At 44.9% G+C, this 24,141-nt stretch overlaps 1 protein-coding gene across 1 annotated transcript in view; it reads right to left on the reverse strand.

The window, feature by feature from the left end:
• Positions 1 to 647: 647 nt before the first annotated feature.
• Btbd16 (BTB domain containing 16) overlaps positions 648 to 24,141 on the reverse strand; it is a 43,519-nt gene continuing 20,025 nt past the window's right edge. Inside the window, exons 10-16 of the mRNA XM_090346862.1 lie at positions 19,533 to 19,652; positions 9,818 to 9,909; positions 7,578 to 7,660; positions 5,746 to 5,823; positions 4,219 to 4,317; positions 1,732 to 1,920; positions 648 to 808 (exon numbers count right to left, since the gene is read on the reverse strand). Coding sequence (XP_090202988.1) covers positions 740 to 808; positions 1,732 to 1,920; positions 4,219 to 4,317; positions 5,746 to 5,823; positions 7,578 to 7,660; positions 9,818 to 9,909; positions 19,533 to 19,652 — 730 coding nt within the window. The 3' untranslated portion in view covers positions 648 to 739. The remainder of the gene's footprint in view (positions 809 to 1,731; positions 1,921 to 4,218; positions 4,318 to 5,745; positions 5,824 to 7,577; positions 7,661 to 9,817; positions 9,910 to 19,532; positions 19,653 to 24,141) is intronic.

Here is a 24,141-nt window from a genome sequence, read left to right on the forward strand (position 1 = left end):
GAATTCCTGAACTGCTAAGGAATACATTTGATTTCAGGCTGTAAGGCTTCTGGTATTTTGCTACACTGCAAGGGAAAATTAACATACAAATCATCCTGTCTAGAATAGTGATAGAATAGCCAGGCACCAGGGGCTCATGTCAGTACTTAGGAGGCTGAGATCTGATGATCGCAGTTCAAAGCCAGTCTGGGCAGGAAAGTCCATGAGATTCTTAGCTTCAGTTAACCAGCAAAAAGCTACATATGGAGCTGTGTGGCTCGAGATGCAGAACACCAGCCTTGAGCTGAACAGCTCAAGGACAGTGCCCAGGCTCTGAGTTCAAGTCCCCCCCTCCAAAAAAAAATGCTAAATATGCTCCGTCATTCCAATCCTGATAATTGGATCCATCCCTTCTTACTTCTTGTTCTAAATGAGTCAAAGCAGCCAGGGACGATGGGCAGGTATATTCTGTGTACCAAATTGGTCTGGGACATGAGGGAAGTAACGAAGCTCTTGGTAGAAGTCTGTTGTTACCAAGGTGCTCCTATAACATCACAAGAAGCTGGATTTGGGGTGCTTTGTGGCCAAGCTTGGCAGGTAGACATGTGACTCCAACACCTTCCACCCTTAAGAGGCACAAATGTGGGAGTACAGCTAAAAAGAGCAGGCAGTTGAGCAGTGGACTCCCCTTTTGCATGTCATTTTATTTCTTTTTAGGCATACAGGTGATGTCAGATCTCATAGATTCTTCTGGAAACTATCAAGATGCTGGGAAGATGAATACAAAACTTGCATAGATTGGGCTGCCCACAGTTTGGATTTTCAAGACCTACAATGTGAAACAAAACACAGCAAATAGGACTTTCAGGATGAGATCACATTCAGATCCTGCGAAAGGGAAAGAGGAAGGCCTGCCAACTGGCTACACCTAGAATCACCTAGACAAGGTGATTTGAGGCTTAATACAAAACAAAGGCTATATAGCCATCACTGGATCAAGGTGAAGGTCCTTTCCAGTCCTTTCAAAGGAAGCCTCCTCCATGTTCCAAGCTCCCTCCCACGGCATTCCACAAAGGAAATTGCTGTTCTGTCCAGCAACACCAGAAGCAACCTGGAAGATTTTATCAACAGAGCCCCAGGCCCCTGCATGTCCAGGCTGGATGTTTAAGCCCCAGGTGATGGAGTGATCGGACTGAGAAGGGCTCTCTGCCCTATAGGATTGTCCCTGCCCCTTGTAGGCAGTAGGGGAAGCCCCAGACCTTTCTGAATTCACATTCAAAGTCCTCCCTAGGCCTTCTGACCATTTCAGGATTACGCCTATCAGAAGCCAGAGAAGGTGCTGCTCCTGTCCAGAAGCTGGCTGACCCCACAGCTGATGGGCTCCTTCCTCCTGGAAGAGCCAGGGGAACTCAAGTGGCCCTGACCAGGATTTCCTGGGAAGTGGATGGGATATGCATAGGTCCCAATGCATAGAAGTGCTGGTATCAAACACACCCTACTGAGTCTGCACGCAAAAACTTTATGAAATGGATCTGGAAGCTTAACTGAAGTTAGCATTATCACTCTGCACAGCTGCCCCTCCTAGAAGGTTTCTCTTTAGCATTATTTGGAACCATTCCTAAAGAAACTTAGAAGGCTTCTCCTTTAGATCACTAAAGGTTGGAATTCAGGGTTCCTTACAAAATGGTGAGGGGAGAGAAAAGGCAAGGAGGAAATAAAAGAGAGAAGACAGAAGCAACAGTGAATGCTCACGTGGCTTTTGCAGCATGGCTTGTTGCACCCGAACTTCTGTGTGATCTGGTTTGTCTTGAACTGCTGCCAGCTGCCCTCCACAAAAGTGTGGGCTTTGATCTGGTACCTGACGAGGCGCTCGGCCTTCAGGCTGACGGTGACATAGTCACAGACCAGACTTAGGCACTCCCGGTCTGTGTGCTTTAGTCTCTGAAAAGGGGATGATTCGTCAGTGGACCATCTGCTATGTGGCCCAGTGACTGAGGAGACCAGAACAAGTGACACATGAGACACACCCCTGTTCCATGTGTACAGAGAGCAAGAGAACACTTCCCAGATGGACAGTCCACCATTGGTGTTCCAGCCTCAGTAGACAAAAACTGCAGACCCATAGACTACAGTTTAGTCAAGCTGGAAAAACACTAACAAACCAAGCATCCATCATTTGGATGGAATTAAAATGCCAACTTACACTGGCACACACATCATACCATATCCAGGACTCTAGGCATTCACACACAGTGTGCCCATAGGAGGATTCTCTTAGGTGACAAACACGAAGGCACAATGTCTCTGCACCTCTGATCACATCCCATAATACTTGTCAAAACGAACTTCAGGAAATGGAAACTAGAGGGTTTTTTTCTTTTTTTACTTGGTTGTTTTTGCTTTCTTTCCCTTTTGTCTTCCTTGTTCATTATCTGTCTTTGGAAGGGTAAAGAGGGGGCACAGAAATGGAAGGACAGAGGGTGAAAACTGCAGTGGTATGTATTAGACACTATGTTGAAAATGAGGGAAAAAAGGGCTGGGAGTTTGGCCTAGTGGTTAAAGTGCTTGCCTCGCATACACGAAGACCCGGGTTCAATTCCTTGGTACCACATACATACAGAAAAAGCCGGAAGTGGTGCTGAGGCTCAAGTGGTAGAGCTCTAGCCTTGAGAAAGTCCAAGGACAGTGCTCAGGCCCTGAGCTCAAGCCCAGGACTGGCAAAAAAATAAAAATAAAAAATAAAAAAATAAAAATGAGGGAAAAAACTGGGTGAGGGAAGAGATGGAGTGATAGTGCCCAAAAAGAAATGTACTCATTACCTGACTTATATAACTGTAACCCTTCTGTACATCACCTTTATGACAACAACAAAATAAAAATTAAAAGAACTCCAGCATTGTGCTCCGGGGGCCTTTTGGTTGGTGCTCAAAATGCATCTCTTCCATCCAGGAAATCCACTGACTACGGAGGGTGCCTGAGGAACTAATGCCCAATAACAGAGAGCCAAGGACAAGTGACTTGTTCCAGGAAATATTAGAAGGTAGTGGCAAAACTTGAAACTGAAACTTGGGTTTCGTCATTTGTTCATTGATTTTGTCCATTCATTCATTCATTCATGTAGTCAGTCAAAGCTTCCCTACGTTTTTAGTACAGCGCTCAGCTATTTTTCTAAAAGCTTGAAGCTTAAAGAGTGACTTCTAAACAGATTATAAATGTAATTTAGTATTTCTTTACAAAAGTAATCACGTTCATCTTCATCTTCATCGTCATCATCATTATAAAAATCACCAACACACAGAGGGCTAGGCTGGGAGGGTAGCTCAGTGGTAGGGGATATGTACCCCATTGAGTATCTCTGAGTTCCTGGTTCCATCCCCACAAATAAACAAACAAACAGCAAAATAAGACAAACAACAACAACAAAAACCATATAATGCTTTCTGTTACATGTGTAGAACAGGGCATTGTTCCAAGCTCTTTGCACAAATCACAGTAGTTAATACGGGCCTGTCATGTCCCAACTTAAAGATGGAAGAGAAGGGGCCGGGAGTTTGGCCTAGTGGTAGAGTGCTTGCCTAGCATGCAGGAAGACCCGGGTTCGATTTCTCGGTACCCCACATATGTAGCAAAAAGCCGGAAGTGGTGCTGAGGGTCAAGTGGTAGAGCGCTAGCCTTGAGAAAGTCCAAGGACAGTGCTCAGGCCTTGAGGTCAAGCCCAGGACTGGCAAAAAAAAAAAAAAAGATGAAAGATAAATGGGACTTGCCAAGCTCATGTAACAGGCAGTCTGACTGCAACTCTCTACCCTTAAATGGCCCCATTCTGCCTCTCCTAAGACTCCAGGAGGGGAATGAGAAATCCATCACCCTCCTGATTCTTCAGGCATTCCCCGCTTCCTGCTTGCTGTGCCACTCCACATAGTCTCATCCCTTCTGCTTGTGGGCATGGCGCGTTATTTCCATGGAAGAATGGCCATCTTCCAGACACCACCCATCACTTATAAGCTGAGGATACACTAATTTCCAAGATGGAAGGCTGGCATTTAGCCCTGTCTTTATCAATAGAGGGCAGGTGAGTACATGGTCACTCAGGGTGGATTGCCCCATCTGTTTCAGTGGCCACAATACATAATGCTTACAACACAGCCAACATGGTTCTTAACTCATAATTATGTAGTTATTAATTCAATATGAATGGACTGACTCTAAAGATGTACCTTTTCTGCATCCTGTTCTTCTTACCTGCATGGAAAAGTTGTAAGAGGATGCATCATGTTTGATTCCCTTGATCTCAAAGAAGAATCCATATAGGGAAATTATCTTTGAGTGAGTAGTATAATCCTACATCAGGAAAAAGAAACATCGAGTGAAGAGGGAAACTGTCAGGACTGAAAGACAAGAGAACACAACCAAACATACAAGCGTATTCTAGCAATAACCAAGAGGAAGAACAACCCATCTGACAACTGATTAACATTGTCACCATTCAGTGACAACTAATTGTTGGGATTGTTCCTTTGCCTGTTCCTTCGTGAGGAAGAGATTGACGGGTGTGTTCTTAGATCTGTGGTCTGTGAATCTTTGAAACAAAGCATTTTGTTCCAATCTCATGGGCCTCAGAGGTTCTCCCACTCATGATTTTTGCAAGAACTAGAACTGGAAGTGGTAGAGTTCAGCTGTGAGTGAAAAAGCTGGGTGGGAGCTTGAGGCCCTGAGTTCAAGCCCCAGTGTCAGCACACAAAATTAAAAGAAATCCAGGTCGGGGCCAGGAGTTTGGCCTAGTGGTAGAGTGCTTGCCTAGCATGCTCGAAGACCCGGGTTCGATTCCTCGGTACCCCACATACATAGCAAAAAGCTGGAAGTGGTAGAGTTCTAGCCTTGAGAAAGTCCAAGGACAGTGCTCAAGCCCTGAGCCCAAGCCCAGGACTGGCAAAAAAAAAAAAAAAAAAAAAGAAATCCAGGTCTTGGTCATCTACTGTCTGCCCACTTTGGTGGGACTTGACCCAGAACATCTCTCAAATGATAGACTCATAGTCTTTTTTTTTAATTTTTTTTTTTTTATTTTTTGCCAGTCCTGGGCTTGGGCTCAGGGCTTGAGCACTGTCCTTGGACTTTCTCAAGGCTAGAGCTCTACCACTTGAGCTTCAGCACCCCTTCTGGCTTTTTTTTCTATATGCGGTACCAAGGAATACGAACCCGGGTCTTCAAGCATGCTAGGCAAGCACTTTAACCACTAGGCCAAACTCCCAGCCCTACACTCACAGTCTTGAGTCCAGGAAATAGGAATTCTTCACTGAGCACTGCTAGATGCCCTTTCAGGAGAGCAGCAATTCCATGGAGAACAGTGTCTCTCCCAGCAAACCCAAGACACAGCCCAGCCACCAGCTCCCGCCACTGCTGAGCACTGAGGTGAGGTGACCCACTTCTGCCTGATTCCGGATCCATGAGAACGGCTTCTGAAGAATGAGTTCACCCTTGCGACCTTCAACATGGACTTGGAGTGGAGAATAAGACAATGAATGCTTCATACTTTCCCCAGTAGCCTCAAACCTCATGAACACCCTTCCATCCTGGCACAGCTGGTCCCCTTAATTTGAGGCACACATATATTGCAAAATGATGTGTCCCAGGCCCTTGTCTTGTGAACTGTATTTCCTAGGGGCTCCCTGACCTCTCTCCTAGAGATCGGAGTGGCAGGTCATCTTACAAAGGCACGAACCAAGTATTAGAGGGAGAGCTCTTCTCCACTTAGGACCCAGACTTTAGTACCTGGTTAAAGACCAGCCCGAATCGCATAGCCTGCGAGGACAGTTCTCTCGTGTGGACCATATCACCCCCGTTCTCCAGCTGAAAGGGAAATGCATACAGCTGACCAGGAGAGGCCGGCCTCTCACCATCTTCACCCCGCCATCCTGGGAAGAGACTTCTGTCTCCAGTCATTCATCTGATCTACAAGCATTTGTTGACCACCTACTATGTGCTAGGCATTGTTCTCAGTGCTTTCAGGGGATAGAAAGAAAACATGCCCAAGTGTTTCTCATGGGGAAATAAAATGTGTACATCTGCATCTTGATCATGAGGTGCAGATAGAACAGGGTCACCACATCAAAAGCAGAGTCCCACAGAGTAGGCTCCACCCTGAGGGCCAGGGAAGGGAGGGAACAAAGGACAAAAGGAAGAGCATGGGGAAGGACAGAGGGCAGGAAGAGGTGGGGAGTGGGGCTTCCTGAGGTGTCAGCCCCAGAGATTGTTCTTCAGCTGTTCTGTTGGAGCAAGGTTCTGAGCTGTGTCACGGAGAAGCATGAGTCCATGCAGCTGTCATCGAACATGGAGAGAGCTGGAGTTTGGAGCTTTGTCACACATCACAATAAGGATTTGTGTAGCTGGATGCATTTTAACTAGTGACTCACACATCATCAGAACTCCAACACTACCCTGCTTTAGTTCTAAAAATGCACAATTGGAAATGCATAAAAAGTATGCCAGTGAGCATAGACAATTCACAAAGGGGACATGTGGGGAAACCTTACCATATTTACTGGAAATAAAGGAAATACATATTTTCAAATGAGATGCAATCATTCCCTTCTTAATAAACAAAAAGCATTTTGAAATTAAAATGTTCTCTGTTGCTGAGTATGTACAAAGTAACAAATGTCATTTATATCTGAGGGAAGAGTAATTTGGCCCTGACATTTATTAATAAAAGGCACAGTCCTTTTCATGAGCATTTCTACTCTTGGGGATCACCCATAAGAAAATAAGTCAAATTATAGACAAATAAATTAAACTATTATGTGAAAACATGTTTTTCACATGATTAAATCATAATAACAAATAATTAGGAACATTATACATTTTCTGCAATAAAAGAATTATAAACTATTATTGTACATCTTCTTGGTGGGAGAGGCTGCAACCATTAAATGTACATTTGATGGAGTACATTTAAAAAAATATATATATATATAGGGGCCAGGAGTTTGGCCTAGTGGTAGAGTGTTTGTCTAGCATGCCCAAGGAGCTGGGTTCAATTCCTGGGTGTCACATACATAGAAAGAAGCCAGAATTGGTGCTGTGGATCAAGAGGCAGAGTTCTAGCCTTGAGAAAATCCCAGGACAGTGCTCAGGCCCTGAGTTGAAGGCCTGGACTGGCAAAAAGATATGTATATATATTATATCTCATTTTATATTTAAAACATTTGAATATCTTTAAATATATTTTTAAAATAGAATAGTAATAAATATGAGTCTTTGGCTGGTTGATCTGAGAGTACTTATTTTCATTCTTTCTATGTCTATGTATTTGGAGCAATTTTCAATAATAAGTATATGTTACGTCGGTGTCCTGTAAGGCCTTGGTTTGGAGGGTGGTATGATGTGATCAAGGCTCTTCCACTCCATAAAACTCTCCTGAGCAGCAGGGCGGATGCCCTGAGCATTCAGATCCATGGCTGGGCCTTCCCCACCTCCTCTGGAAAAGGATCAGCTAAGTCCTGACCTCAGAGGCCCAGAGGCTCCAATGTGGACTGCGTCCCCAGCAAAAGCAAAGTCGGAGAGGTAGTGGACTAGGAGAAGTGCTTCCTTGAGAGATGACTCACTGTGAGGTAGTGGCTGGCTGTCACCCGGACCAGCCAGGACTCCGGGAAGAAGTTAATATGCCTTAATTCCTCCAGATCCTTGCCTGGGGGAAGCACAGAGGGAGGGAGCATGTTTATAGCTTTATTCATACCAGAACCTCAAAAGTGTGACTTACAGGAAGGCTAAAGAAGCTGAGGGAAGGGAGAAGGTTACTTCATAAAATGGAAATAGATACTTGAGCATCACTAGGGTTGGACACAGGCTGTAATTCATTTTTAAAAGACACCCATGTGACCAAACTGCCAAAGGGGAGGATGGATTCACTCCAAACTGGAGGGCAATTTCCACCACAGGAAATTTTCTATGTCACACATTAATACATTGAAGTTTAACTTATTTGAAAAGAAATATATTCCTAATGATCCCCAAAGAAATCACTGTTGCCAAGTGACTCATGGAGGGAACTTAGATAGCTACATTAAAGGAAAGACCAAATTCTAGCCCCTTAGACTAAGATATGAGGATCGTGATTCGAAGCCAGTCCAGGCAGAAATGTCCATGAGATTCATCTCCAATTAACTAACAAAAAGTTGGAAGTGGGGCTGTGGCTCTAGGGGTATAACACCAGCCTTGAGGAAAAAAGTTAAAGGACAACGCTCAGGCTTTGAGTTCAAGCCTAGTACTGGCATACACAGACACATAAAAAATAAAACAAAACCAGCTTCGAGATCAACGTCAATCAATGACTACACTCTTCTAAGACATTTCTGTTCTCAAAATATTACAATAAAAAAACTACAAGGAAAAAGGAAAGGAGATAGTTAAGGTGCTGTAAATCTGCTTCTGTTGTAACTTTACTCCCAGTACATTTCCTTTGGTCTCTATTCCCAAGGCATTGAGAATTCAAAAGGTATTCCTAAACCATGACCCATTTCCCTTTCCAATATGTACACAAATGTCTACCTGGCTGCTGTCCTGCCTGGTAAGGGAATTGGAGTGAGGTGATGGGTGCTGGTGGAGAGTCTAAAAGCTGCGTGCAAAAAATCAGTTCCATCAGCCATTCCTGGATTTATTATGTCTCAGTAACTTTTCACGGTTCTTCAAGTTCCTTTAGGTTGCAGTGATCTCCCTGGATGAGATGTTCTGGATTGCTCATGACATTCTCTCCAGTATCTCCTCCCTCTTGCCATTCCCCTATGCCCAGAGAGGCCGAGGAAATACAAGCCTGGTGCTGGGCACAGACCTAGTGCTTTAAGATCAATTGAATGATTTATGTCAGCTGTATTCAATTGGAGAATTTGACCCTGATCTGTGCTGCATATGTCATGAAACAATACTAGAAACAATACTATCTTGTAGGAACTTGTTCTGACCTATTGGTAGGAAGACAACTAGCATGACACAAAGATTCAGCCACTTATCCTCTCCTGTTCTATTTTGCTTTACATTTGTTCTAACAGAACTTGGTATTTTGGGAAATGGAAGTTGAGACAGCTGGGGCAAAGGATAGAACCAGCCTCAACTATGCCTTGTAAAACAGGTGGTACGGTGAAGTTAGAAAAGAAATACTAAGGATTTCCAAAAATCAGTACCTGTTTGATAGGCAGTATCTACAGTATTGAAGCTAGTATCTTTCTTTTCTTTTTTGTTTTTTGCCAGTCCTGGGCTTGGGCTCAGGGCCTGAGCACTGTCCTTGGACTTTCTCAAGGCTAGAGCTCTATCACTCGAGCCTCAGCACCATTTCTGGCTTTTTTTTTTTTTTTTTAGAAATCGAACCCGGGTCTTCGTGCATGCCAGGCAAGCACTCTACCACTAGGCCAAACTCCCAGCCCTCTAGTATCTTTCTTGATAGAGGTTTTGAAAAAAAAAAAAAAATTGACCGTCAGAGACAACTAGTTCAGTTGGTCCAGTTTGTCTCTCAAAGCTGCTAGGCAATGATCCAGATGGGAATCCCACACTCAGATCAGCCACCCAATCAGATAGCAAGAAAACAGCCCTCAGTAGCTCCATGCCTTAGCCACATACCCTAGCCATCAGCTTTGTTCCTGCTTTCTCTGATTGTCCTCATTTTGCAGATAAGGAAACCAAGACCCAATGGTTATATGACTTTCCCAAAGTCACGTAGCTCAAATGTGACACAGCTAGATTTCAGCTGAGTCCCCCTTCCCCACAGCAACAACCAGTAGGGCTTCTGGGGGAGTGGCAGAGGGTGGAGTAGGTCCCCTGACAGCTTTTCCATGCATGCCCTCACGTCACTTACCGCTGGTGATGTTGTGCAGACGCAAGCAAAGGAAGAGGGGCATCCAGTCCTGTCCTATCTCACGCTCCAGAAAACAACACTTCTTGGGGAAGCTTTGCAGAGGCAAAAAGAAGAATAGAAAACCTTCAGAAAATTGCTTTTGGGGCCAAGGGGGGTTCTACTGCAGGCCATGTTGAAGACATGGTGGTTTCTCCAGTAGAACTATGTGTATCTTGGTTACTCTGGGCAAGGCACAAACTGTGTGCATAGTAGGTCCTCAACAAATACATGTGGAATGGTTGGCAGTATGACCACGTGGCCAGGCTATCCATAGAAGATTTCAAGCTACACATTCTCCCTCTGTTCCTGGGGGACAGACAGGGCAAGGAGCAACAGCTACGTTTTACAGAAGAAAAGTAGGGGCTCAGGCAATGCCTCAGGGCTGGTGACTCCTTGCAGTGAGTGATGAAATTAGGCCCTTTAAAAGGACTTTCTGGTAGAATTAGGAAGAAAAGAGAGTGGCTGCATGGGCGACTCGTTTCAGTGGTTGGCTTCAGTCTCCATTCTTACAGCCAGTGTCCATGTGAAATGCCCATTAATTGCCACACAGGCGGCGCTCTGAGGCCCCTGGAGGACACTTGTCGGCTGACACATCCATCACCCTTGTTTTGAAATAATTCGCTTTATAAAATGGTCATTTTCCCCCAAATGGGACAATGGGGGATACTTTTTACAAGTCTCTTTGGAAATACAAGGTCACTCATTTGAGGTAGATCTTGCATAAGACCAGCCATGGGAACTTTTAGAGTTGCTTTTCCATGAACCAAGAGTGCAAATAACACCCTGTCCCAGATGGACCGGACACACCCTTGGCCCTGAGCCCTGCCTCTGCTGGGGATCCTGTGCACAGATTTGGGAGTTCCTAGGAGTGGCCGGCTCCTGTGATTCTCTGTGGTCCCAGGAACTAGGCCTAGAGGCACTGAGCAGGATGGAACAAAAGATAAATGCATTCTGATTGAATTCAATGAGTATTTATTCATACCTACTCGGTGTCTGTCTCTGGAAGCTATTGCTCAGATATAAATACAGGCAGAGAGAGGCTTCCAGAATTGCAAAACTGTTGGAACCAGCTATCCATTAGCCAGGATGAGGGGATCTGGGGCTCGTGTGTACACACAGGTGTTTTTTGAGTGACAAATAACACACATGTATACCGGTTTTACTTACTGATCTGGATAATACTTCCTTTCCTGCCTCTGTCACCATTTAATGAAAGGACAGCTGAGGAGGCATCCTAGACAGCTGTTGCTCCATCCTGGCCTTGCTAGGTATTCTGGGGGATAGGGGTGTGCCTGTGGCCGGGGCTCCCCAGCTGGGCTGTCCCTGAATATTGAGCATCTGCTGGAGGTGGAGCTTAAAAACAAACACATGCACAAGCAGAGGCCCAGCAGGGCTCCAGGGATGTGTTTTCCCTCTGACTAGGGAGATGCCAATGCTCCATGCTGAGTGGGGAGGCTGCTGGAAGAACAGGAGGTCCCACAGTCTCCATCTTCCTGTGCCACTCAGACCTGAGGGACCAGAAGCCAAGGCCTCTATGGAGAAGCCGCCTGTTTCAGTGGATTTGGGAAGAGTTTTGTTGAGACCAACATGGGGCACTGAGGGAGGTGGCAAGGATGGAAAAGTCACAAGTTAGCTCACTGACCAATGGAGCTGGGATCCTGGAGTCAGATACAGCATGGTCCAGTCACCCATGAAACATGACTGTGCCTCCCGAGCTTCATCTCCTTCTCTATCAAGTGAACAATAGCCATACATGGCCCTTTGGATGACAAGTGCCTGGAAAGTGCTTGGCATCGTTGACCTCCAATCTCAGGCTGGTCATGCATGGAATTATTCCGCAAAGTCACCCAGGCCATGGGCTAAGCTCCAAGCAAGACACTGGTGTTCTCAACCTCTGTGCTTCTGAGAACAGGGCTGTTCTCCTGGAGCTGAGGAATGCCATCTGGATCAGATCCTAGTGCCTAGAAAGTGTACAGCTGTAGCACCAGCATGTGAGGCCAGCCTCACCGGTCCAATCCCGGCCTTTTTTTAAAAAAATCTCACCTGATGCATGTTGACTGCCCGGGTTCATTTGGCAGCATCCGTTCCCTTCTGCCAGGATGGTGAGTGAGTCTGCCTAGTGTGATATAGAATGGGACTAGAAGGGCTACTGAGCCTGGAGGTTTCTGTGAATGGCTGTGTTAGTGGAAACAAGGCTAGGCATAGTTTTCCTGACACCAAACTCTGTCTTAGAAAAGACCTCCCTTTGTTTAGATTCATTTTGCTGCAATAAAATTCAGGCTTCCTGAAGTTCCCCCAAGAACCCCCAGGACCTGATTTCTTCAGGGAAGACAGTTCACAGTGCCTTGATGTGATAAAACATTGCCAGGCTGGTGCTGGGGCCAGCTCTCCCTTCAAATTGCCTACACACTTCCAGAAGGATAGTGCCAGCCGGGGCAAGTCTCTCTTTGAGGGTGCTCTCAGGCTTTACTTCTTTCTCCCCATCATCTGAGGGGTCAGTTACCCTCCCTGATGACTGTAAGATTCATGGCTCTGCCAGCCCTGCCTTTCAAAGATGAGCCATGAAACACATATGTGGGCCATCTGAAACATGCTAGAACATAAGTGAACCTTGAAGAAATAGGCCAAATACTGTATGATTGTACTCTATGCGGTGATAGAATAATGATGTCAACAGACACAGAAAGAGGAAGGGGCTACAGAGGAGGAAAGGAGGGTCTTAAGTGAGTATAGTTTCAGCTTAGAAAGATAAAATGGATGCATAACAAGGTGAATGCATTCATGCCCCTGATAATGTCTATAACAATGGTTAAAATGTTGCATTGTCTGTACTGTATCTCTAACCATAAAGACAAGAAGGAAGGTTAAAGGTTTTCTTAGTTTACTTGAAACCTATTTGAAATAATATATTAACACTTGAGTGAAGCTAGAAAAAAAAATATATATCTGGGGGCAATAACTCACTGAAAGAGAAGAACATGGCTTTTCATCAAAACAGAACTCAGTGAGGAAGACATGGGATTCTGAGGAAATGGATTCCATGAGACAAATCCTGCGGCTGCCAGCTCAGCATCCCCTCTCACAGGTCATCTACTGCTCAGGTCATCCTACCCCAGACACTGCGCTGGTTCCTCTTCTAAAGGGAGCACAGACCCACCCTTCAGGTCAGGGGAAGAGGGTGCGGCTGCTTCCATGCACAATGGTTAGGCTGCTGGCCAAAGTCTTAGTGGAGAACACAGCAGAGCTGGGATTCAGATCAGAGCTGCCCTCCTCAGCACGTGCCTCCTTTATCGTTTGTCTCTGCTTCCTGGATTCAGACCCTAGAGAAACAGGGATTTGTGTCTGCTTTGTTGATGCTTGTGTTTTCTCTCAATGCCTCTGGCTGTGTCTGGTGATTCCCCTGCCAAAGGCTGCGTGTGTATCAGATGGTCTGAACCCTCCCAACTTTCCAGCTTCAACTCTACCTTTCCGTCCCTCTATTCATCCATAGTTTATCTGCTAGGAATGCCAGCGATGCCAGTACGGGGTACCCTGGCTACTCCATGCCACGCCCCCATGCCTACATGCTTCTGCCAGTAATGTGTCAAGACCAAATCTCAGGCCTCTCTGACAGTCAAGATGGCTCTTCTTCTTAAGTCTGGCTGAGAGTCACTAGAATCTTGTCTAATGACAACTACAATCATCGTTAGATCTTCCTTGATGACCTCCTATATCCAGATTCTTCGTGTGTTTCTCCAAATTACTGTGGAAAATGTGTTTTGCTGTTTTTCAGTATTCTGGAAAGCCAAGAAGCAACATGGGGGAAGTAGAGTTATAAAGAACTAGAACTCAATATTTATCATCTTGAGACAAGGGAGATTTTCAAGCTCCAGAGAATCAAGCCAAGGGGAAACAGGCAGGGATCAGAGCAAGAAAAGACAAAGTTCACACAAGTCACAAAAACTGTGTCCTAAGAAATCCTCTTGTCCCCAGATGCACCAGTCTCCGAGCACAGGGCCTGGTGGAACAATTTTAAGAACAACCTGATGGCACCCATGTCAACGTGACTCACGGGGTAGTTTTTAAATGAATGTTGGGGTACAAAGATCAGCACTGCCACCCAGGGTAGCCTGGGGCCACGCATGCTCTCTGGCTTCCTCTGTAAAGGCCTTTCATGAATCACGAGGAGGTGAAGCTTCTCCCACGCTGGGCTGGGTTGGGATTATTTCCCTCGAGAAATCAGCAAACTTGGGGCCTGTGGGGTGCAGGGCATGATCAGGCAGATCTCTTGGGTGGTTCCGTGAGCAAGGCATGTGTGGGAAGTGTAGAGAAAGTGCTTGTTAGGTTTGTCGGGCTAGTACACACCCATGCAGCTGGCACAAGCTCTTGTTCTCTTTGCAGAAAAGCAGCACAGAGGAGGAAGAATCCAGTCTAGAGGGGATCCAGGAAAGCTCCCTGGAGCTGTCCTCAGGTATTTCTGTAAAGGCTAGGTCAGATTCAGACAGGCACAGGAAAGGTGAGACTTGGCTGAAGAGGGTGAAATCTAGAAGTTGGAGTTAGATGGGAAATAACTTCACTGCTTCTTTCAGTGACCTCTTTTCAGTGGTTGTCTAAGCAAGATACATTTGATAATTAATGAGTAATCTAAGGACCTGAGATACAGGTGTATCATGATTTCCCCGTAGCCCTGGGATTCAAAGTAAACTGATATGTCAAGAGACCTATGAGATTCAAGTCAGAATTGGCTCCCCAGTCCATTTTCACAAAGGAGCCCTTATCAACCCAGGGCTTCTAGGCAGGACAGGTTGATAACTGCTAAAGGATACTCAGCAGTACCTCCTTTGATTTAGTATAGTGAGCAGGTTAAGAATTGTTTTGAAGCTGAGTGTGGAGGCTCACGCCTATAATCCTAGCTACTCAGGAAGCTGAGATCTGAGGATCAAGGTTCTAAGCCAGCCCAGCACTAAAGTCCATAAGACTCTTATCTCCAATTAACTACCAGAAAACAGGAAGTAGGGCTGAGGCTCAAAGGGTAGAGCTGAAGAGGTCAGGGACAGTTGCTTAGGCCCAGAGTTCAAACCCCATGACTGACAAAAAAAATAAAAAATAAAAGAAATTAGGAAAAGAAAAGAACAGTAAATGATCCTCAAAGAAAATAGATATAAAAATAATGCAAAAATGAGTAAAATAAGATATTTATGCATATGCTTATGTGCATATGAATATAGATAAAATCCACAAAATGAAAAGGCTTTTTAAATTTCTTTTTATTTATTTATTTATTTTTGCCAATCCTGGGCTTGAACTCAGAGCCTAAGTACTGTCCTTGGGATTTCTCAAGGTAGAGCTCTACCACTTGAGCCGCACGCAGCACCACATCTGGCTTTTTCTATGTATGTGGTGCCAAGGAATCGAACCTGGGTCTTTGTGCATCCTAGGCAAGCACTCTACCACTAGGCTGCACTCCCAGCCCCGCTTTTCTTTTAATAGGTAATCTATTTCAAAATAAGCAATCAAACGCTTTTTCATCAAGTCTTTAGGTTTCATTAAAGTAAACCAATGCCAGGCATTGGTAGTTCACACCTGTAATCCTAGTTACTATGAAGGCTGAGATCTGAAGACTGCAGTTCAAAGCCAGATGGGCAAGAGAATCTGTGACACTCTTCCCCCCTCTATCAGCCAGCAAAAAGCTGGGCATGGAGGTATGGATAGAGTGCTAGCCGTAGGCAAAAAAAGCACAGGGACATGGTGCATATCCTGAGTTCAAGCAATAAACTACAATGCTGATCAAAGAATAAAAGGAAAGAGACATATATGTTGCAAATATCACATAGGAAAAAGAGACTATAAATTGCAAAGATATTAAAATATAATAAATATTTGTAAAAGAGACAGTTAATTTAAAAGAATTTTTCTCTGAAAGCCAGGCACAGTGGCTCACCTGTAATCCTAGCTACTCAGGAGGCTGAGATCTGAGGATTGCAGTTCAAAGCCATCCCCAACACTAAAGTCTGTGAGACTCTTATCTCCAATGAATCACTAGAAAAGGGGTAGAGAGGCAGCATTGAGCTGAAGAGCTCAGGGACAGCACCCAGGCCAAGAGTTCAAGCCCCACAACTCCCCCCACACACATACACTCTGCCCCCCCCACAAAAGAAACATTTTCTCTGATAACAATGGAATTAAATTAGTGATAATTTTAAAAAGGACCTAAAACATTCTTGAAGGTTGAGAAAGCTAACAGTTCTGACTCATTAGTCAATCAAAAAAGAAATTTAAAGAGGAAATAGTATTTTTAACTGAATGTAAAACCAAACACGTTATAATCTGTGAGAATGCAGCTAAAGCAATACACAGAGGGAAATATATAGCACTGAATACAGAATACGGGTTTCAAATCAGTGACTTACATTTCAAGTTTATGAAAGTAGAAAGAAGAATTAGACATTTTAAAAAAAAGAGGGACATCTGCTCCTACTTAAAAAAAATCCTACTTTTTCAATAAGATAGAGGTATCTGTATTAAATTTGTGGTAAACATCCTACTTAATGGTGAAGGAACAAATTCAACCCCCCTATAATCTACAATAAACAATAATGTCCACTCTCACCACTTCTGGTCAACACTGTACTAGCCATTCCAGTCAGTGTGATAAGGCAAGAGAAAGAAGAATACAGGAAGAGGTGGAAACTAACTCTACTCACTCACATGTGATAGGTTTGCCTACGTAGGGTTGTTTTTTGACATATATCTCACTACTTACACTCGTGAGTAGAATGAAATAATGTCTTTTTTTTCCCCCTGAAATGACCTTATAGCCTCTGTGGAACGAGCCACGTACCTCAACTCTCTCCTTCCTGCACGTCCCCTCCTCTTACTCCCCCTCTAGCGCTCCAATGAGTGTATCCACACTAAATCGCTTCCCATCTCCGTTGCCAGGATGAGGGCTGGGCTGATCAGCAAGCTGTCCTGCAGCATGACTCGTTGGAAAGAGTGTCTCTGGGCTATGAAAAGAGCGAGGAGGATGGGCTCACAATTTGGATTCAGAGTAAATTATAGAGAAACTAAGCACAGCACGCATAATTCTGGCACTGAATACTGTTTTCCCCAAATAGCAAGACAGACTCAAAGAGGGTTTTTTGTTGTTGTTGTTAACCTGGTACCAAGATGTTTGAGAAGTGGATCAAATACTTTAAAACAATACAAATGAAACTAGGCTTTTTATCTGGTCAAGCCGCCAATTCATGTGTGAAAATATAGATCTGCTAAACTCATGTGTGCAAAAGAAAGGGAGTGGTTTTACTTCCGGAACACTGAACACACCTCATCACTCTGGGAGCTCCCATTCCTAATCTTGAGGAGAAGAGAAACAGGAATGCAATGCAGATGGTCACCCCGTCAGCGACTTCCCCTCTGGAGAAGCCTCTCTGAGGGCCATCTGTAGTCTTTGGCGAAAGTGCCACCAACCTCCCCAGTACCTTGGATGATGTGGGTGCAATTTCAAGAAGATTTAATAGAAGTGAAATGGGTACAGTACGTCCTGAAGGCCCACGTGTTAAAGGTTTGGTCCTCAGCTTCTGATACTACTGGGTGGTGGTGGAACCTTTAAGAGGCAGCGCCTAGGGGCCTGGCGGTAGAGTACTTGCCTAGCATACACAAAGGCCCAGGTTCCATTCCTTGGTGCCATATACATAGAAAAAAGCTGGAAGTAGTGCTGTGGCTCAAGTGGTAGAGTACTAGCCTTGAAAGAAAGTCTAAGGACAGTGCTCAGGCCCTGAGTTCAAGTCCCACAACTGGCAAAAAAAAAAAAAAGAGACAGCGACTAATAGAAGAAAGTTGAGCCATTGGGGTGTGGCCATGAAAGAGAGATTGGGATCCCATCCTGTCCCTCTTTTTCTGCTTCCTGTCCACCATGAGGTGACAAGTTTTGCTTTACTAGATGTTCTAATCATGATCTGGCTTGCCACAGGCACAGAGGTAATGAAGCCAGGCAACTATAGATCAAAATCTATTTGTGCCCAAATAGACTCTCCTTCCTTAAAAGCTGAGTGCATCCACATATGTCCCAGCAAGGCAAAGTGACTAATAAAGGAAGCTAAGGTGACACAAACTAAAGACCAGCAGCCAATTGGCTCCCTCTCACCCCATGCTGCTCCCTGCCCCCACACAGCCACTGCAGACTATGTTAACATGGACTGGACAAACTAAAACATGCATAGATGGAAGGGAGGGGAGGGAGATGGGGACGGGCAAAAGGCAAAAACTGCCTTTTGAAGCAGTCTATTAATAACAGCAGCCTCTGGAGCTTTCCAAACCCCTTGCTCAGGGGCATTCTGTGGACTGGATGCTATACTATGGACAGCAAAACATCATGGGCTTTAACAGGTCCGGGTAGGCTCCAGCCCTAATCATAGGCATATTCTTTGCCATGGTATGTCATCTCAATCTCACTTTCCTCCTCCATAAAATGGGAATTGTAAAGCCAGCTCCTGAGTATTCTATAGATAAACGGAAGTGATAAACAGGAAGTGCTAATTAGAGATAAAGTACTTGATGTTGCATATTTAAAGGGTGCCCAATGGAACTAGAAGGGAAAACAGGAGAGAGTGGGGGAAGAGGTGATGGTGTGCCAAAAGAAATGGCCAAGTATGTATTCATTACCTGACTTGTGTAACTGAAACTCCTCTATACATCACCTTTACAATATTTTTTTTTTAATAAAAGGGTGCCTTGTATTATCACTGTAACTGTGCCTTTCCACTTGAGGGGAGAGACATATGAGTTTTAGATTTTTTAGACTTAGAAAATATAAGGAACCGGGGCCAGGAACTTGGCCTAGTGGTTAAAGTGCTTGCCTAGCATGCATGAAGACCCGGGTTCGATTCCTTGGTACCACATATATAGAAAAAGCTGGAAGTGGAGCTGAGGCTCAAGTGGTAGAGCTCTAGCCTTGAGAAAGTCCAAGGACAGTGCTCAGGCCCTGACCTCAAGCCCAGGACTGGCAAAAAAAAAAAAAAAAAAAAAGAAAATATAAGGAACCAACTCAATACCAGGAAGCTACTACAAATTCAAATGCCATCTAGAATTCTAGATGCCATCTGCAATAATAGAAACAAGAATATCTGGTCTTGCTTGGGAACTCTGAAGAAAGAAGCTTTTAAGATCTACTGTGTGGGGGCCGGGAGTTTGGCCTAGTGGTTAAAGTGCTTGCCTAGCATGCAAGAAGACCCGGGTTCGATTCCTCGGTACCACATACATAGAAAAAAGCCAGAAGTGGTGCTGAGGCTCAAGTGGTAGAGCTCTAGCCTTGAGAAAGTCCAAGGACAGTGCTCAGGCCCTGAGCTCAAGCCCAGGACTGGCAAAAAAAAAAAAAAAAAAAAAAAAAAAGATCTACTGTGTGGTGTGGTAATTTTCTTCAACAAAAGCATACCTTGCCTGACCTGCCTATTACTAGACCCACGAGCTCCCAGCATCTCATACTATGATACCTACATGTTACTTGTGCCTCTAAAGGAAGTTTAGAGGACGAAAGACATCCCATAATATTAGGACTCATCAGGAAGCTGCAGTTTACACCTTGTGGAAGGTGCTGTGAAAATTATATCACTGATGTTTTTCTCCATGATATTATAAGACAACACCCCACACCCACCCACACCAGGACAGACATTTTAGCCATCAGCACTAATCATGTTACCTGTGGAAAAACGCCAGCATGGTCTCGTGAGGTGGAACAGTCTGAATCTTGGTGTGTAGTTGCAAGTAGGCCCACATGAGTAAGGTTTTCAGAAGATCAAACTCACTAAAGGTAAATAACCTAGTCAAAACAAAAGGTGGAGAAGTACTGTTAGGAACTGACAATGGTGGCGGCAGCTGCCTCACCATTTGTAAGAAAATGAAGTTAAAAGTGAGTCTGGGAGGGCCGGGCGTTTGGCCTAGTGGTTAAAGTGCTTGCCTAGCATGCACGAAGACCTGGGTTCGATTCCTTGGTGCCACATACATAGAAATAAAAAAGCCAGAAGTGGTGCTGAGGCTCAAGTGGTAGAGCTCTAGCCTTGAGAAAGTCCAAGGACACTGCTCAGGCCCTGAGCTCAAGCCCAGGACTGGCCAAAAAAAAAAAAAAAAAAAAAAGTGAGTCTGGGAACCAAGCTCTGAGTCTGCAGGTAGCTTCACACATAGGGAAACTATCTTAACTTCAGGGTCCCTTCACTGATAAATGGCAGAGCTAAGATTTGAACTTCAGCAACCTGGCACTGAGCCCTGAACTTTCTATGACCCACTGTGTGATGATGAAATAAATGTAATGAGTTTTTACTGTCAGTGTTCTCCAAACAATTTATACAGATTTCCAATTCCACACCACAACCCAGTGACATTGAAATACAAACCTTGCTTCTGTATGTGTAGAAATTGAATGATTCTGTTTATTGAAATATTTAATATTGGGTTGATCTTAGCTTTTTATATCTATTTTAAGTTTAAAATATGGCACAAAAATACACTATTTTGATGACTGAGAAGTTGCATCCAAAATGAGTGCCTGGATGAGAGTGTGAATTATTAACGCCAGGTCACATGATTCTGGAACCTCTGGAATATCGCTAACCTGTCTGGAACTGTGATTTCTTCAGCAGTGGAAGAGTAATAATGGCAGTGCTCAAAAGACACTGAGGAAGACCAGAGAGGCCACTCTTGGTATGAGTTTCCAATCACTGCAGTAACAAACTGTCACAATGGGGCTTAAGATACCACCAATTATTATGTTACAGTTCTGGAGGTCAGAAGTGTGGAGTGGATCTCACTTGGCTATGATGGAGGAGGAGCCTGGCAGGGCAGATGCCTTCTGGAGACTCTAAAGGAGAATGGCATCTTCAAGGCACTTTCATTTCTTGGCTTGTGGCCCCTTCCTGGATCACAGAGCCAGCAGTACAGCATTGTCAAGGCTGGTCTTCTTCTGATTAAGACTCTGCTGCCTTTCTCTGAACATTTCAAGGACGCTGTGATTACACTGGGCTCGCCCAGATAATCTAAGGTAACCTCCTGTTTTGAAGTCCGTTGATGGATCACCTCCATTCCATCTGAAACTCTAAATTTTTTTTTTGCCAAAGAACTGAACCTATTCACAGGCTCTGGAGATAGGATGTAAAAATCTGTGAGGCCCTGCAGACCACACACACACACACACACACACACACACACACACACACACACACACACACACACACACACACACACACACACACACACACACACACACACACACACACACACACACACACACACACACACACAGTGTTTAGCTCAGTGCCCGGACACCATAACATACTCAGCTAATGGCAGCTCTCACCCAAAGTGGCAGAGCTGGGTGGGGCCTGCAGAACACATACTGTGACCACAGAAGCAAGCAGTTTCTTCTCAGGAACCCATGATACCAGTCATTCCGTGCTCTGTGATGCCAGCTGGACAAAGCTAGCACAAACAGCTCCTCTGGGATCTTCTGACTCGATTATCTAGCGAGCCATTACAGTGTTTCCTAAACACAGTGATATTTCTAGTGCCTGACCACGACATGGCACTCCAGTTACAACACTTGTCACAGCCTCTTCCTAAGAGGTGGACAAGGTCATTGTGGGTGGACCCCAAGCTCAATCATGGCCCTAAAGGGCAATGGAAATGTCACCACGTACCACTCTAGTTTTGGACACAGTGCAACATTGTTTCTCTTATTTGGTTTTCCCGCTTCCTACAGATGCATGGACTTTGAACCTGGCTAGACAGGACCAAGCTGGTCACTGTCTGGGCTAAAATAAGGAGGCAGGACGAGAAGAAGATCCACAGAGATGCTTCACAGAGCCACTGGGTCCCATGTTCCCACAGAGAACATTGTCAACGGAGTCAGGAAAGCTGAGCAAGTTTCCAGAGCACATCTACATGAGGTCCTCCAGCTCAGAAGGTTTTCAATCTTACTGAGCAAAGGCTAGCAGCTACAGGGGGAAGTGTTGGGAGTCCCGTGGTGCTTTTATTTATGGACAATTATTAAAGGCAGCATCTGTCCTCCCATGTACAGCACTCATTCCTGCAGCAGAGCAGGCGTACCCGTTTCTATGAGCCCACAATTCTGATGGACTCAATCAAGACAACACTCATAGCCCATGACATTCCTGCAGCAATAGCTATGCCAGAACTGTCACAGGCATTGTCATGAATTTAGATCTCTGATGGCCTCTGTCAGTTCAGAGCCAGTACCTGCCGCCCTCCCTGCCCCACCCTCCTGGCACAGGAAAGAAATCGGGGTGTGTTGGTCGTGTTGGTCGTGTTTTCCAGTGCTCACTGGCCCGTATTACGATATTACTGGGGCTTGCTTTTTAGGAGAAAAGAAATGTTCTTCACAACCCACAGTCTTTTGTTGTTGTTGTTGTATTACTAGAGAAAACAGTCTACCTGTAATAAACCTCCTTTCTGAATGCTGAGTCTGGAGAGAGCCACACTCAACAGAACCAGCTGTGAACAAGGCCCCAGTGCTGCAGTATCTGTGGCAGTATCTGTCCTAGCAGAGACCAAATAAAACAAAAGGCCTTCAGGAAAGGAATGGAAAGAGGATGCTGTGTACTCCCTCCATAGAAACCTATGCAACGATTACAAGAAAACAAAAGCCAATTAGCACATCAGCATCAACATGGTGGACATACAAAGCGTGGCCTTGGTGATTGAGCAGCAAAAGATTCAGAACACCTTGGTGATGTTGGTTTGGGCTTTTAGTCTTTTCCAAATGGCAGGATGGATTCTTTATGGATGTTCACAGATGTACAGTAATAAGCATTTAGTTGCACTGATTGTAGATTGACTCACCTGACAGTGAATCCACACAGCACTGGTTTCCTGGTCTTTTCTTTAACTTATGACTAGGATAGGAACGGGAACACAGCTTTACTGATATTTGATTTCTTAATTTATGACAAGTTGCTATTTGGGAAGATGAATACATTTGTATTTTACATAATCCTTCCTTGGGGCTTGAACTTAGGGCCTGAGCACTGTCCTGGGGTTTTCTCAAGCTCTGCCTCTTGAGCCACAGCACCACTTCCAGCTTATTCTATGTATGTGGTACCGAGGAATGGAACTTGGGTCTTTGTGCATGCTAGGCAAGCACTCTACAACTAGGCCAAACTCCTGGCCCTTTTTATTATTTTTTTAACTTTTCTTTTGTGTCAGTCTTGGAGCTTGAACTAGGGACCTGGGTGCTCTCTCTCTAGTTTTTCTCCTTAAGGCTAGCACTCTATCATTTGAGTCACAGCTCCGATTCTGGCTTTTTTTTTTTTTTTTGGTAGTTTAGTGGAGATACGAGGCTCATAGACTTTTCTGCCTGGGTTGGCTTTGAACTGTGATCTTCAGATCTCAGCCTCCTGAGTAGCTAAGATTCTAGACACAAGCCACTGGCACTCAGCTATAATATTTTTTTTTCTGGGACAAAATAGTAAGATCAATATCTTTATGCTTCTGGGCCATCGATCAGGAAAAAGGAGGCCTTGTGCCCAGCACCCCAGCAGGCTCGAGATGACCTTGGCCTTGAGGCCATTCTGACCTGGCCTTAAATTCCAACTCTTCCTCTTGCATGGAGCTTTGGGCTAAGCCTCCTATTTTCCATAGTCTCCCCTCCACAGGCAAGGAAAGAGTGCAGGCAACAGTACCTACCCCACTGGGTTGCCATGGGAGAAGGGATCCAGGAGTGGCCATTCCAGTGCTCCATGCAAATGTTCAGCAATTGTAGGCATGGTTTCCAGAACTACATTATGGAGACAGGAGCCTCTGGGGCTTCAGAGAGCAGAGGACACAGCTTGTTGTCAGGTACTGCAGAGACAGCTTGGAACAGGCAAGGACCGCAAGGGTCCCTTTCCCTAGGGATTCCTGAGATGCCAAGACTCCTTTGGTCACAAAGGACCTTGGAAGTATGGGACTCAGTAAGAGAGGGTCCCTGGTTTCAAGGCAGACTTTTGTGAAGAAGGGAACTGGAGAGTTCTCTCGAGGTCTCTCTTCATCCTCTAAGTCCATAAGCAGCTTGGCTTCCAGGAAAATAGAACTCGGAGTGAACTTGTCACCCATTAGTTACGAGAACAGGGTAACCTGGTGGTGACCTCGATGGAGAAAATTAACTGTAAACCAAATGCCTAAGCAAATAAAACCACAGATCCAGGAGGTCAGAAAAACCCCCGTCTACTCATCTACTCCTGCAGGTGTCCTCTCAAGTTGTTTACAAAATGGAAAGTCAATTCCAGACGAAGATGGGGTCAAAGGGCCTAGAGATGGGA

The sequence above is a fragment of the Megascapheus bottae genome, chromosome 15 (assembly GCF_031878675.1).
Source record: "Megascapheus bottae isolate mThoBot1 chromosome 15, mThoBot2.hap1, whole genome shotgun sequence".
Lineage (NCBI taxonomy): Eukaryota > Metazoa > Chordata > Mammalia > Rodentia > Geomyidae > Megascapheus > Megascapheus bottae.